At 45.7% G+C, this 15,254-nt stretch overlaps 1 protein-coding gene across 1 annotated transcript in view; it reads left to right on the forward strand.

Moving 5' to 3' along the window:
* Positions 1-14,632, forward strand: part of LOC309543375 (C-type lectin domain family 12 member B-like) — a 33,132-nt gene extending 18,500 nt beyond the window's left edge. Inside the window, exons 4-5 of the mRNA XM_082242850.1 lie at positions 4,817-4,902; positions 14,424-14,632. Of these exons, the coding sequence (XP_082098976.1) occupies positions 4,817-4,902; positions 14,424-14,622 (285 nt within the window). The 3' untranslated portion in view covers positions 14,623-14,632. The remainder of the gene's footprint in view (positions 1-4,816; positions 4,903-14,423) is intronic.
* Positions 14,633-15,254: the final 622 nt, after the last annotated feature.

A 15,254-nucleotide genomic window follows, 5' to 3' on the forward strand; every position in this document is an offset into this window, starting at 1 on the left:
CAGTAATCCATGTCCTTAGTCTGCTTGTCTTCAGCAAACTGTTTGGAGGCTTATTTGTGCATCATCTTTAGAAGAGGCTTCCTTCTGGGATGACAGCCATGCAGACCAATTTGATGCAGTGTGCGGCGTATGGTCTGAGCACTGACAGGCTGACCCCTCCCCCCCTTCAACCTCTGCAGCAATGCTGGCAGCACTCAAACGTCTATTTCCCAAAGACAACCTCTGGATATGACGCTGAGCACATGCATTTAACTTCTTTGGTCGATCATGGTGAGGCCTGTTCTGAGTGGAACCTGTCCTGTTAAACTACTGTATGGTCTTTGCCACCTTGTGGCAGCTCAGTTTCAGGGTCTTGGCAATCTCCTTATTGCCTAGGCCATCTTTATGTAGAGCAACAATTCTTTTTTTTCAGATCCTCAGAGTTCTTTGCCATGAGGTGCCATGTTGAACTTCCAGTGTCCAGTATGAGAGAGTGAGAGCGATAACACCAAATTTACCACACCTGCTCCCCATTCACACCTGAGACCTTGTAACACTAAGGCTTCATGTACATGTGACGTTTTAAAACCTCTCCTGAACTTAACAGCTAGTAATCGACGAATAAAAACTTCAGTTTTGCCACGTTTACATGCGTTTAGACACGTTTAGCAGCGCTTTCATTTAGAAGCATTTTTTTCATTGTATTCAAAATGGTCAGAAATGTATTCCCATTGAAAAAACCTATAAACGAAATGCTTATGAACGTGAACTACAGTGTTTAGACGCGTTTGTACGCTGTTACAAGCATTTGAGGTTTTAAATGCCAATAAACTTCTGTCTGAAAGCATTTTTTGCTTTCAAGAAAATGCCACTAAACTTAACTGCCTCTAAAGGTCTCAGTGTACATGGACAGATAAGATAACAGAGGAGAATTCAGGGGTTACTGAAAAAAAACACCCAACTGCTGCTTAACGTCAGTTCACCAGCAGCAGTGTACATGTGGCCTAACAAGTCACATGACACTGGGGAGGGAAAATGGCTAATTGGGCCCAATTGGACATTGTCACTTAGGGGTGTACTCACTTTTGTTGCCAGCAGTTTAGACATTAATGGCTGTGTGTTGAGTTATTTTGAGGGGACAGCAAATTTACACTGTTATACAAGCTGTACACTCACTACTTTACATTGTAGCAAAGTGTCATTTCTTCAGTGTTGTCACATGAAAAGATAGAATAAAATATTTACAAAAATGTGAGGGGTGTACTTACTTTTGTGAGATACTGTTTATTATTCAGAAGTGGACTGCAGCCCGCAGGTCCCTCCTGAGCAATGAATAAGCACATGGTGTGAAACACGTTTGCTGCTATCCTGTTTGTCTTGCACATGTCGATGTTGGACTTTTTGATTTGAAGAGATAAAACTCAAGTTTCTACTTTCCTGAGACTGGAAGTGCCACTTTCTTTCTACATGCATATGGACTTCTTAGGTTGCGGACCTTGGTGAGCACCCAGTCTTGCAGGACTACTACAGTTTACTTGGGAATCCTACTGGCCCAGCTGTCAGCCCTTTGAGCGGTGATTTGTTTCTTTGCTTCTTTGGTCCCTCCTAGATGCATGCCGCCATGGATCTGTAACAGAAAGCCTGCCTGAACCTCCAGGTGCTTCGCCCAAAAGGCATTCATTTTGAGGTGGTATTACTATTGGTACCAAATGACAGCTTTCTGCCTGCTGACTTGTTTGGTCAATGACGTCACCAAGCATAAGCATCTAGCTTGTTGATATTCACATATCACCACCAAATGACAGCTTCCCCCCTGCCAGCTTGTTTGGTCAATGATGTCACCAAGCTCACCGCCTGGTTTGTCAACATTCAGAAACCAGCAGGGTAGCTGTCATTTAGTGACAGGAGTTTGGCAGGAGAGGATCATCGTGTCAAAGGGCGTTGTGATCAGGGGAGGACTGGGCCAGGGGGCAGGGGGGAAATTGCCCCCCGGGCCACTCTGATGCCCCATAAAAAGGCTGCGCTGCTTCTGCCACAGACATGCCTAAAGGATTCCTGGTGAAGAGAAGTAAAAAGTCCCCTTACACCTACCTACTGAGTGCGGGTTGAAGACAAGGACAGAGCACATGCCTCCCCCCAGCATGGATGGTGTAAACTGTGTCTGAGCAGAGGCCGGTTCCATGCCCCACTGGAGACTCTTCTGCCACCGGCCAGCCCTGACCGTGCTGTCACAGCTCCCCCAACAGCCCCCTGCTGGCCAGGTTGGGAACCCGGATTCAGCCAGTAAGTGGAGAGTGTCTGGAGCAGGACTTCAGCTTGGAATGGGGGTCAGGAGGTGGCTGAGAAGAGGGAGAGTGGGAGGGGGGCCGAGTCGCTGCACCATGGGCCTCTGGGTTGAATATCTGGGGGTCCCTTAATCTAAAATGGGCCTCCAGATTGCAATTATTCCCTCCTTCCTGTGCAGACCCTGTACAGGTATCCTTCAAATGTTGAGGGCCTGTGGCCTTGTATGGTTTGGGGGGGGGGGCTTTAGCTGCCCCTTCCTTTCCTATATAGCCAGGCTGCATACCCAGATAAGATATTAGATAAGATGCAGAGAAGCTGCATACATAGTATCTCCACCCAAAAACCCCACTTTAACCCATTTCCTCACCATTGGCTTACCTACAAGGATGAGCAAGCCAACAGCGGTGAAACGTTAAGTGCTGGGACAAGTGTTTGCAGCACCCTCTAGTGGGTGCTACTAGTAGTGAGAGAAGGTAAACTACGCTCTGGCTCATGTTACATGGTGAGTCAGGGTTACAAGAGTTCAGGGCTGGATGACTTATCCTGGCAGCTCTCTGGTGCCCCTGTTTCTAGAATGTTGGAGAATATTCTTAAATATATAGTGGTAGGAGGTTAGGAGGGGCTGCCTCAAATATTTATGGGCTCTCAGACACTCCCCAGAAGTGGGCCTGACAGGGGACAAGGAAACACATAAATAGACATAAGCCATGCCAGCAGGGGAGTCAGGTGGAGAATGGAGAAGCAATGCTGAGGAGAGGCTGTCGGTGGCCCTTGAGGGAACCTCACTGGAGGGGGGGGGGGGGTGGATACCTCGGGCTGGAGGTCAGGAGGCTGATCAAAAAAACGAAGAGATTTCCAGTCACAACTTACCAACCAGCCAGCAACATACCGAATTGACCTGTCTAACAGTATGCGTTAAAAACAGGGGTTTGGTTGCACACATTTGCAAATACATGCGTAAGCTGCAGGCCCCGACAAGGCACCCTGTGATCTGCAGTCCCTAACTCTACAATTTAAAGAGTCTCTACAATGAGAGCACATGCATTTAATGGGATAGATGGAGGACAGGTGACTAGAGGGAGCCCACCCCTCCTTAAAGGCACAGAGTCACACTGAACACCCAGCACATCGCACAATGGTGGCAAAGGCGGCAAGGCACTAAGACAAGTTATAGGTGGAGGCGGTGACCACTTTGTGAATTATTGATATCTATATTGAGCCAGGCAACGCATTGACACCTTTGCCGCCATTGTGCGATGTGCTGGGTGTTCAGTGTGACCCTGTGCCTTTAAGGAGGGGTGGGCTCCCTCTAGTCACCTGTCCTCCATCTATCCCATTAAATGCATGTGCTCTCATTGTGGAGACTCTTTAAATTGTAGAGTTAGGGACTGCAGATTACAGGGTGCCTTGCCGTGGCCTGCAGCTTACGCATGTATTTGCAAATGTGTGCAACCAAACCCCTGTTTTTAACGCATACTGTTAGACAGGTCAATTCGGTTGGTCGCTGGCTGGTTGGTAAGTTGTGACTGGAAATCTCTTCATTTTTTTTGATCTGCGTCCGCCCTTCCAGTGCTCCTTACCACTAAAACCAGTTATATGTGGAGGCGGTGACCACATGGAGGTCAGGAGGCTGGCCTGGAAGGATTCCACCACAGAAGGCAGTTGGAGAGGTTTAAGCCTTAGAGGCGGCAGAGAGAGCAAGGAGAGACAGTAAGTAGATCAACACGGTGCAGGGACAGACAAGGGAAGAGACCGCCAGCTGTAGCAGTGCTCTCTTGAAGACAGCGGTGTGCCAAGTCTTCATCCAACCTTGCCTTGGGGAGTCTCCATGTGTGTGTCAGTGGGGCAGGACAGGGCCAGAGAGCCAGTCAGTGGGACTGGGTAGAAAAGCTGCCAGGTGCAGCTGGTTGCAGGCAGGTGGGCTAGCATTCGGCAAGCATGTGGAACTGGGATCAGTGGCCACAGGAAGCAGAGGGAGATGTTTCATGCTGTTCACTCAAATTTTGCACTTTGCCAAAGGTATGGAGAGTTCCTGCCTGTAACGGGCCTTTGCTGAACTAGCAAAATGTTGCTACTTTGCTAAAGAGTGACTCAGCAGAAGCTGTACAAAGAGGAACCAAGTGTGTGCAGGAGGAAGGAAGAGGAGGAGTTTGTATATAGGGAGGAAGTTGTCCCTGAAGACCTGTTTGTTGTCACATCATGCATCCCATAACCTCTCATCCTATCCAAGTTATCATCCACTAATAAAACAACAAAACGAGCCTAAGACTGATTTTCTGTGTCCGGATAATAGAATAAAATGTGGTGTAACTGGCTGTGCAGCAGTGGGGAACCCCAACTTCAACATCTCCTGCGGGGGTAGTGCCACATGTTGTTTTTGGGTGGAGATACTATGAATGCAGTTGCTGAGTTGACAACCAGGATATTGGAGTGCAGCTTTTATCTTTCAGCATCTGGAAATCTAACAGGTCTTATTTTAGACACAGCAGTACATGCAGTACACACACTCACCACATGGAGCCAGACTAAAATATCTCAATTTGGATTCCAGATGATGATTACGGAAGATGGGAGAAGTTTCTGGATCGGATTAAGAAGGGCTGACGGAGCTTGGAAGTGGTGGGATGACAGCGTCCAGTGAGTATTGACTGTATGGACTGCCATTGGTAGAGATGGGTCGAACACCCCCCCCCCCCCGGGATCGGTTCACTCCAGAACTCCCAACATGTAAAAAGTTTGGACCAGAGCCGCAAACTTCATTAAAGTCCAGGGGACCCGAACTTGAACAATTAAAATTCCCCATTTTGAAGGCTTATATGCAAGTTATTGGCCATAAAAAGCCCATACTGCCTCAAACCACCCCCCCCCCCCATGTTGAAGGCATGTGGCTTGATACCTCCTCCCCCCCTTTCATGGCCTGCTGAGCTGCATGCTTGGATAAGGGTCTGGTATGGATTTTAGGGGGGGACCCCATGTCTTTCTTTTTTACATTTTGGCATGGAGTTCCCCTTAAAATCTATACCAGATCCAAAGGGCCCATTAAGGATTGGGGGAAGGGGACCCCACACCATTTTTTATTTCACATTTTTCTAATGCCAGCAATTTTTTCTTTTTCGCTTAGCTGTCAGCGGGAAAGCCCGTTGACAGCTGATGTCTCATTCATTGTTAAGGATGCAGTGGCTGATTTTCCTAGTCCGCTCCCTAACAACCAACTATTCACTATGCCCACAGGGTGTAGTGCATTGTGGGGCGTTCGGCGGGCGAACATCCTGCCCAGTGCCCTGCAAATTTGGGTGTTCGGGGCTTGGTTCATGCCGAACTTATGCTCAGATCGAACCGCTCGCCCAACACTAGTCATTGGTCAGTAGTGTATAAAGATGGAGAGTTTCCCACAGCTGGTGGGACTTTCACCGGAACGTTAATTGTGAGGTCACATCTGCAGTTTACTTGTTTTATTATATTTTCAGAATTATAGTTCACACGTTTACTAGGTTTGTAGATCTTCTCCTCAGAGTGCATTTACATCTTAGGCAGTGCAAACAGCATCCTTGCTGAATAAAGTAAATGAAAATAAATAAAAAAATGTTCAATAGCTCTCTGCAATACAAGGAGATTTTCTTGTGTTTTAACTCTTCAAAAACGTGCAGAAAAACACCCATTTACAGTGGGTACGGAAAGTATTCAGACCCCCTTAAATTTTTCACTCTTTGTTATATTGCAGCCATTTGCTAAAATCATTTAAGTTCATTCTTCTTCCTCATGAATGTACACATAGCACCCCATACTGACAGAAAAATACAGAATTGTTGACATTGTTGCAGATTTATTAAAAAAGAAAAACTGAAATATCACATGGTCCTAAGTATTCAGACCCTTTGCTGTGACACTCATATATTTAACTTTCCATTTCTTCTAATCATTCTTGAGATGGTTCTACACCTTCATTTGAGTCCAGCTGTGTTTGATTATACTGATTGGACTTGATTAGGAAAGCCACACACCTGTCTATATAAGACCTTCCAGATCACAATGTATGTCAGAGCAAATGAGAATCATGAGGTCAAAGGAACTGCCTGAAGAGCTCAGAGACAGAATTGTGGCAAGACACAGATCTGGCCAAGGTTACAAAAAGATTTCTGCTGCACTTAAGGTTCCTAAGAGCACAGTGGCCTCCATAATCCTCAAATGGAAGACGTTTGGGACGACCAGAACCCTTCCTAGAGCTGGCCGTCCGGCCAAACTGAGCTATCGGGGGAGAAGAGCCTTGGTGAGAGAGGTAAAGAAGAACCCAAAGATCACTGTGGCTGAGCTCCAGAGATGCAGTCAGGAGATGGGAGAAAGTTGTAGAAAGTCAACCATCACTGCAGCCCTCCACCAGTCGGGGCTTTATGGCAGAGTGGCCCGACGGAAGCCTCTCCTCAGTGTAAGACACATGAAAGCCCGCATGGAGTTTGCTAAAAAACACCTGAAGGACTCCAAGATGGTGAGAAATAAGATTCTCTGGTCTGATGAGACCAAAATAGAACTTTTTGGCCTTAATTCTAAGCGGTATGTGTGGAGAAAACCAGGCACTGCTCATCACCTGTCCAATACAGTCCCAACAGTGAAGCATGGTGGTGGCAGCATCATGCTGTGGGGGTGTTTTTCAGCTGCAGGGACAGGACGACTGGTTGCAATCGAGGGAAAGATGAATGCGGCCAAGTACAGGGATATCCTGGACAAAAACCTTCTCCAGAGTGCTATGGACCTCAGACTGGGCCGAAGGTTTACCTTCCAACAAGACAATGACCCTAAGCACACAGCTAAAATAACGAAGGAGTGGCTTCACAACAACTCCGTGACTGTTCTTGAATGGCCCAGCCAGAGCCCTGACTTAAACCCAATTGAGCATCTCTGGAGAGACCTAAAAATGGCTGTCCACCAACGTTTACCATCCAACCTGACAGAACTGGAGAGGATCTGCAAGGAGGAATGGCAGAGGATCCCCAAATCCAGGTGTGAAAGACTTGTTGCATCTTTCCCAAAAAGACTCCTGGCTGTATTAGATCAAAAGGGGGCTTCTACTAAATACTGAGCAAAGGGTCTGAATACTTAGGACCATGTGATATTTCAGTTTTTCTTTTTTAATAAATCTGCAACAATGTCAACAATTCTGTGTTTTTCTGTCAGTATGGGGTGCTATGTGTACATTCATGAGGAAGAAGAATGAACTTAAATGATTTTAGCAAATGGCTGCAATATAACAAAGAGTGAAAAATTTAAGGGGGTCTGAATACTTTCCGTACCCACTGTATCTACCAGAAATACAGTGAGCTTAATAAATCCTCTTGGGGAAGACAGCACAGTGCCTCTGCTGCACTGATATGCTAAGCAGTGGTATCAGCCCTGCCCAGGTCTCCTTGCTTTATTGGAGAACACCATCCTCTATATTATAGAGATGAGGAGAGGGGAAGGGGTTCTGTAGTTCTAATCACTACCTGTCCCAGTGTTACGATATAAGCAAAAGCAGGTGTAACCAGATCTCTGTAACTGGACAAAGGGAACTGGACAAAACTAAGCATATTTATAGGAGGATTTAATAACACAGCAAGACCATCCAACAACACCAACAGTAGACAAGTAACATTAGTGAAACCCCATGACAGGTGTAAAGCCAGTGTAAAACTACTGAACTGTCACGATCAGGGGTCAGGCTGAAAGACCAGTTTCTATAGCAGTGGAAGCTCACACAGGAACCAGCAGGATAGGAACACAGGCAGGTCACCCTGGCAGATGATGCAGGCTTACTTGAGGTGTGGAATCTAAGTACTAACCGGTGTTCACCAGAGCTCCTGATGGTGGAGATGGACTTTGCTGTGTGTTAGAACCAGGTCGCGGTCCTCAGGATCCCCCACCAGAAGGTGAGCAAGCCAGGGTCCAGCAGCAGATATAGCAGGTAGGGATCAAGCTGTATTGTAGTCGAGGAACAAGCCAAAGGTCGGTAATGAATAGTTTCAGGTTGGAATTAAGCAGAAGCGTAGTCGAGGAGCAAGCCAAATGTCATTAACGAATGGTAGCGAAGATACAGACAGCAGCAGGAGAGACAAAAGCGGGTATTAGCTGGAGAAGGCAAAATATTCTTACAACCAGGAAGTGCAGAGACATGGCTTACATCAGGAAGTTCATGGGAGGAGGAAAGAATTCAAGGTTCATGGCAACTAAGATTCACAGCAGGATCATTCAAGGAATTGTTCAAGGAAATGTCCAGCAAGCTGTCCAGCATTCCAGGTGACTCAGCAAGCAAGCATTGCCAGACACAACAGAGGTCCAAGGTTCAAGCCCAGGTCCTGACACTAACAAACTACTTATGATATAATATTTATAGAGCAAGGGAAGAGATTGGGTAAGGAGCAGTGGTTAAGACAGGTCAGGAAGGGGACCAGGCTGGGATACAAAGTGAACAGCTACAAGGAAGCATGGATCAGGATGTTTGACACACAGGGTAAGCTCTCTGGAATGCTTGAGAAGGGGCTAAATACCCTCCCAACAGCCATCATCAGGCCATCATCAGCCATCATCAGGTGCATACTAATTGCTGGGACCTGCTGGCTGCTAGGAAATATCTGCTGGTGGACTTCGGAACTGAGGAGTACAGCAGCGGGCGATCCATTTGCTGACACTGTGTCAAGTAGTAAGATAAGGAAACATTCAGCTCATCAGACTGTATACTGTATAATCAGATAGGAGAAGAATTTTATGTTCATAGACCCTTCCAAATGGACCCTGACAGGGGGGGGACAAGTGAAAAATCATCCTAACGGATTGCTCTTGTTTTTGCCCATGAACTGAACTTTGTGAAAGGAGACTAAAGACCTTTCTATACCATCACCTCCAAAGGCAGCATTGTACGTATGCAATTACCATCATCTAGTAGATTAAGGGCTGGGGAACATAGACTTTTGTTTACATCAGAACTGATTTTCTCCCTTTATAAGTCAAGGCAAATGCAAAAGCAGCTAAAAGCAGCTTTGAAGGCCAACCGTACTTGTGAAGGAACTCAAAGTATTCTCAAATGCAAATCTATCGAAATCACTAATTTAGCTATCCTCATAAACCCTGTGATTGGACACCTGGAAGAATGGAGAGCCCATTACAAACAGCCACCTCTCTACTGGGTGTAAACCAAGTGACTCTACTGTCTGGGTAACCTCTGTTAATGGTGGGCTTCTTGTTTCTAAGACAAAATTGGGTTTATTGCCTATTGCTTCATTTCCTAAATTTTTGGTTTGGTTGGTAAAGGTTCCAGAACCATAACCACTTTAAGACCCGGACTTTTTTTTTTTTTACTTTATTGAAGAATAGTTCTTAAAAGGTACCAAAAGTACAAGATATAAGACAATCTGTATGTCATATAGGTGATACAGAGGAAATAGTTTCTGAACAGAACAATATAACTGACATACATAAAAGGGCCTAGTGAGGGACAATGGGATGGTCACCCCATATGGGAACATACTGTGACCAGCCCATCTCCGTTAGTCCGGCACCAGCATAGATGTTGAGCCAAGAGGATATTATGTGGGGGGGGGGGGGGTGGAGCCATGTCACATTATAATTAGACACTGAGTGGTGGGGAAGGGGTGAAGGAGTTCGTCAGGACTAAAAATTAGGGGTGGACTAATTTATGATGGGTCCTTTAGGACTCAATAGGAAGGAGAGCATGAGGTCTGGACGGCTGATAAGGCATTATTTGGAATGTTAGATTCTTGCCATAGTGATGGGTGTTCCAGCTTAAGCAGGTAGGTGAGTAAGGATTACAGAAGGATACCAGGATGAGGGTGTTGGGTCATTGGTGTGTTGATAGAGAGATTAGCTAATGGTAAAACTTCTGCTGTCTTAGATCCATGGTTCCCAGTTCTTCTTGAAGGTTGGGATTGTTAGGTTTGCTTTGGCAAACAAGAACTCCATTAGGAAGTGATTGATGAGGGTCCGTACCACTTCATTCAGAGAAGGGGAGGCTTTCTGTTTCCAGTTGCGAGCAAGTGCTAGTCTGTCTGCTATGAGGACATGGTAGATGAATGGTCTAAGGCAGGGCTGGGGAACCTACAGCCTGCGGGCCATATGCATCTGATCCGGCCCTGCCATTGGGCTGCCTCCGGGGGGGAAGGGGAGGGGGAGCATTGATGGGGGGCACTAATCATTCTGCATTGATGGGGGCACTAATCACTCTGCATTGATGGGGCAATAATCACTCTGCATTGATTGGGGCACTAATTACTCTGCATTGATGGGGGCACTCATAACTCTGCATTGATAGGGGCACTAATCACTCTGCATTAAGGGGGGCAAACCTGGAAAACCAGTTGCCAGTAGCAACATCATCAATACCAGCTAACATCACACACCTCACCAAAGAGAAGCAGTTGCAGCCATCACATTAGGGGTGAGTTAATTAAATGTTTGACAAAATATAACAGGCACATTTTTAAGATGATAATTTTTTACGGCTTCCGAATGATTTTAAAAATACCCAAATGGCCCTCGGCAGAAAAAAGGTTCCCCATCCCTGGTCTAAGGTCAGGAGAGAACTCAGTAATGCCTATTCCCAGTAAAGCCATTTGTGGTTTGAGTGTGATCTTGCAGGATGTCACGGAGGATATAAGCTGTGCTGCTGCTGACCAATAAGAGGAGATAGTTGGACAGTCCCACCAAACGTGATCATGAGTGCCAATTTGATCGCATTATCTCTAGCATTGTGAAGTATTTGGGAAGATGGCGGTGGGTCTGGACGGTGTATAGTACCGTTTGTGGAAGATTTTTATTTGAGATTGCCAGTGGGAGAGTGGGAGAGAGTTTTAGAGGAAGCTGTAGAGTGGTGTACCATTGTTGAAAGGGGATGGAAAAGTGCAGTTGTTGTTCCCAGTATAGCATAGCAGAGGACTTGCCTTGTGTGGCTTGACTAGTGAGCAAATGGTAAAAGTAAGAAATCCCCTTCTGAAGTGAGAAGACCCCGGACTTTTCTGACACTTTTTGTTTACATGTAAAATTCAGTATTTTATGCAGGAATAAAATGGGGGGTTTTGCAAATTTTTTATGTCACATGATATTTGCGCAGTGTTTTTTCACCAATATTTTGGAATACAGTACACTTTAATTAATTTAAACGCACACAAACACAGAATAATACAGGCGGTCCCCAGGTTACAGACAAGATGGGGACTGTGGGTTTCTTCTTAAGTTGAATTGGTTTGCAAGTCAGAACAGGCACATTTTTTTAAATGTAGCTCCAGCCAAAAAACTAATTTTTACATTTTTTGGATAGCATAGGGAAGGGTGATTTGTTTTACTGCCTGTGCCCCTGTGCAGAAGATTTCACCTCATTTTCTGTCCCTATGATAATTGGATTATGAAAATTTTGGGTTGTTGTGAAAACAAGAATTGGTGACAAAAACTGGAGACGCAGTTTTCCCATAGTGACATGAGAGCATCACACGGTTGCTGCAGATTTGTCGGCTGCACATCCATGGTGCCAATCATGGCATAGGGAGTGAAGCCACCGCATCTGGGTTCACAAGGGTTCTACTTTTAGAAAACTTGGTAAACATAATTAGATGGAGATAGGCCACACCTCCTGATCTTTGGGAGAGGTCCCAAACCCTGAATCTAATCCTCCTCAGTCTCTGTACTGGCAAGAACCCTAATTCCTAATCCTAACCCTCTAACTAACCTTAACCCTAACCCCCTAACCCTAACCTCCCTCACCTTCTAACTAACCGTAACCCTAACCCCCTAACCCTTTAACTAACCATAACCCTCTAACTAACTCTAACCCTAACCCCCCTCACCTTCTAACTAACCGGTACCCTAACCTCCTAACCCTAACCCTTTAACTAACCATAACCCTAACCCTCCAACTAACCTTAACCCTAACCCCCTAACCCCCTTAACCCTCTAACTAACCGTAACCCTAACCCCCTAACCATAACACTTTAACTAACCATAACCCTAACCCTCTAACTAACCCTAAACCCTAACCCCCTCAACCTTCTAACTAACCCTAACTACCCTAACCCTCTAACTAACCCTCTAACTAACCCTCTAACTAACCCTAACCCTTTAACTAACCATAACCCCTAACCCCCTTAACCTTCTAACTAACCCTAACTACCCTAACCCTCTAACTAACCCTAACCCCCCTCACCTTCTAACTAACCGTAACCCTAACCCTTTAACTAACCATAACCCTAACCCTCTAACTAACTGTAACCCTAACCCCCTCAACCTTCTAACTAACCCTAACCCTCTAACTAACCCTAACCCCTAACCCTTTAACTAACCATAACCCTAACCCTCTAACTAACTGTAACCCTAACCCCCTTAACCTTATAACTAACCCTAACTACCCTAACCCTCTAACCCTAACCCCCTAACCCCTCTCACCTTCTAACTACCCTAACCCTCTAACTAACCCTAACCCCTAACCCTAAACCTCTAACTAATCCTAACCCCTAACCCTTACCCTTTAACTAACCCTAACCCCCTTAACCTTCTAACTAACCCTTACTCCCCTAACCATCTAACTAACCTTCACCTTAACTCTTCCAGGATAGAATTTCTATTCCTAGGTGTAGATTTCCTCTCACTTCCCGTTGTCTCCTTGTGTTTGTAAGTGGGAGTCATCTGTAAGTCAAATTTCTGTAACCCGGGGACCCCCCTGTACCCATCTTTTTTTTTGTTTAATTGAAAAAAAAATGGCGTTATACTAAGTAAATAGATACCGAACATGTCATACTTTAAAATTGTCCATGCACGTGGAAGGGCGCCAAGCTACGGTATTTAAAAATCACTATAGGCAAAACTTTAAAAGCCTTTTCAGGTTACCAGTTTACAGTTACACTGGAGTTCTGGTGCTAGAATTATTGCTCCCATTCTAACGTTCGTGGCGATACCTCACATGTGTGGTGCGATCGCCGTTTATGGCATAATTCCAACGTGTGCATTTGCCTTTGCGCGCGAGAGCGAGGGGAAGGGGTGCTTTAAAAAAAAAAAATGTTCATGCTAATACTTTTTTAATTTATTTATTTTTATTTATATATTGTTTCCTTACATTTTTTTATCACTTGTATTGCTGTATTTATATATTGTTTCCTTACATTTTTTATCACTTGTATTGCTGTCACAAGGAATGTAAACATCCCTTGTGACAGCAATGGGCAGTGACAGGTACCCTTTAATGGAAAGATCTGGGGCTTATTAGACCCCCCAATGTCTCCTCTGCCCTTACAAGAATCTGATCAAACCAAGATTGGTGTGTTCAGATGGTTTCACAGTTTAAAAGCGGCTCTGCTTACATCAGGAGAAACCGGAAGTGACAAAATACTAGGCGCCTCCCATTTCCTATTGCATAGAGATGATCAGGGACCGTCTGGTCCTCAGTCAGCTCTATGGTGAGCCAGCAGAACTGCTGACTTAATTTCAGGCCCACCAATGGGATGGTAGAGCCTGGAGAGGCACTAGTGGGTGGCAGGAGGGGGGAACCCCTCCCACTGCCTGTAAAAGAAATCCAGCAGCTAATTAGCCTCTAGAATTTCTTTTACAAAATACACCGGGATCATTCCTGTAACTGTAGAGGCGTCTTCTCTGTATACCATGTGAAATCACCAACATATATGTATGTTAAGTGGTCTTCAAGAGATGTGGGCCAACCTTGACCACTGAGACTTTTCTTCCCTGAGCCCAGGGCAGTGATAGCAAATTTTGGCACCCCAGATGTTGTGGAACTAAATTTCCCATGAACTACATAGAACTACACCGCAGAGTGCATGAGCATCATGGGACATGTAGTTCCAAAACATCTGGGGTGCCAAGGTTCACCATCACTGGCCTAGGGCTTCGGAAATCATTTCATTAAATGATGTTCCAACATCTCATTGTTTCATTGTTTCAATTTTACTCCCAATCCAGTCCAATCTCAGCCCTCCCAGCAGAGCAGGGTACAATGTTTGGATCATGTGACTTTTTTTGCTGAGTTTTGTGTAGGAGATCCCAGGGATCGGGTTGGATTTAGGTCTATCAGCCATAACTAAAGCTGAGAAATCCATTGTCCCTTCACAAATGATAAATACACTTTGTAACATTTTCCTATCACATTACAGAGAGATAATGTTTTCTTCTTATAGGACGGATTTCCAGTCCAGTACATTAGACTGGTGTGCCAAGGCCTCGCCTACACTGCAGAGTCAGCCCTGCGCTAAACACCTGCCCTGGATCTGCCAGAAAAAAGGGCAGAAATGTAGATTGGAGGAGGAGGATCTCCGCTGTGTCGGGGAGAAGATAGGAGTCCTTGGAGAGAAGATTCAGGAACTGTCCCCACCGTAGCAGCCCATGCCCCCCTCTTCCCTAACAACTTCTGTCCCCAGCATTCATTCCCTAACAACTTCTGTCCCCAGCATTCATTCCCTGACAACTTCTATCCCCAGCATTCCTTCCCTGACAACTTCTGTCCCCAGCATTCCTTCCCTGACAACTTCTGTCCCCAGCATTCCTTCCCTGACAACTTCTGTCCCCAGCATTTCTTCCCTGACAACTTCTGTCCCCAGCATTCCTTCCCTGACAACTTCTATACTTCTATCCCCAGCATTCCTTCCCTGACAACTTCTGTCCTCAGCATTCCATCCCTGGCAACTTCTGTCCCCAGCATTCCTTCCCTGACAACTTCTATCCCCAGCATTCCTTCCCTGACAACTTCTGTCCCCAGCATTCCATCCCTGACAACTTCTGTCCCCAGCATTCCTTCCCTGACAACTTCTATACTTCTATCCCCAGAATTCCTTCCCTGACAACTTCTGTCCTCAGCATTCCTTCCCTGACAACTTCTGTCCTCAGCATTCCTTCCCTGACAACTTCTGTCCCCAGCATTCCATCCCTGACAACTTCTGTCCCCAGCATTCCTTCCATGACAACTTCTATACTTCTATCCCCAGAATTCCTTCCCTGACAACTTCTGTCCT

This window comes from Pelophylax lessonae, assembly GCF_965119305.1.
Source record: "Pelophylax lessonae genome assembly, chromosome: 1".
NCBI lineage: Eukaryota > Metazoa > Chordata > Amphibia > Anura > Ranidae > Pelophylax > Pelophylax lessonae.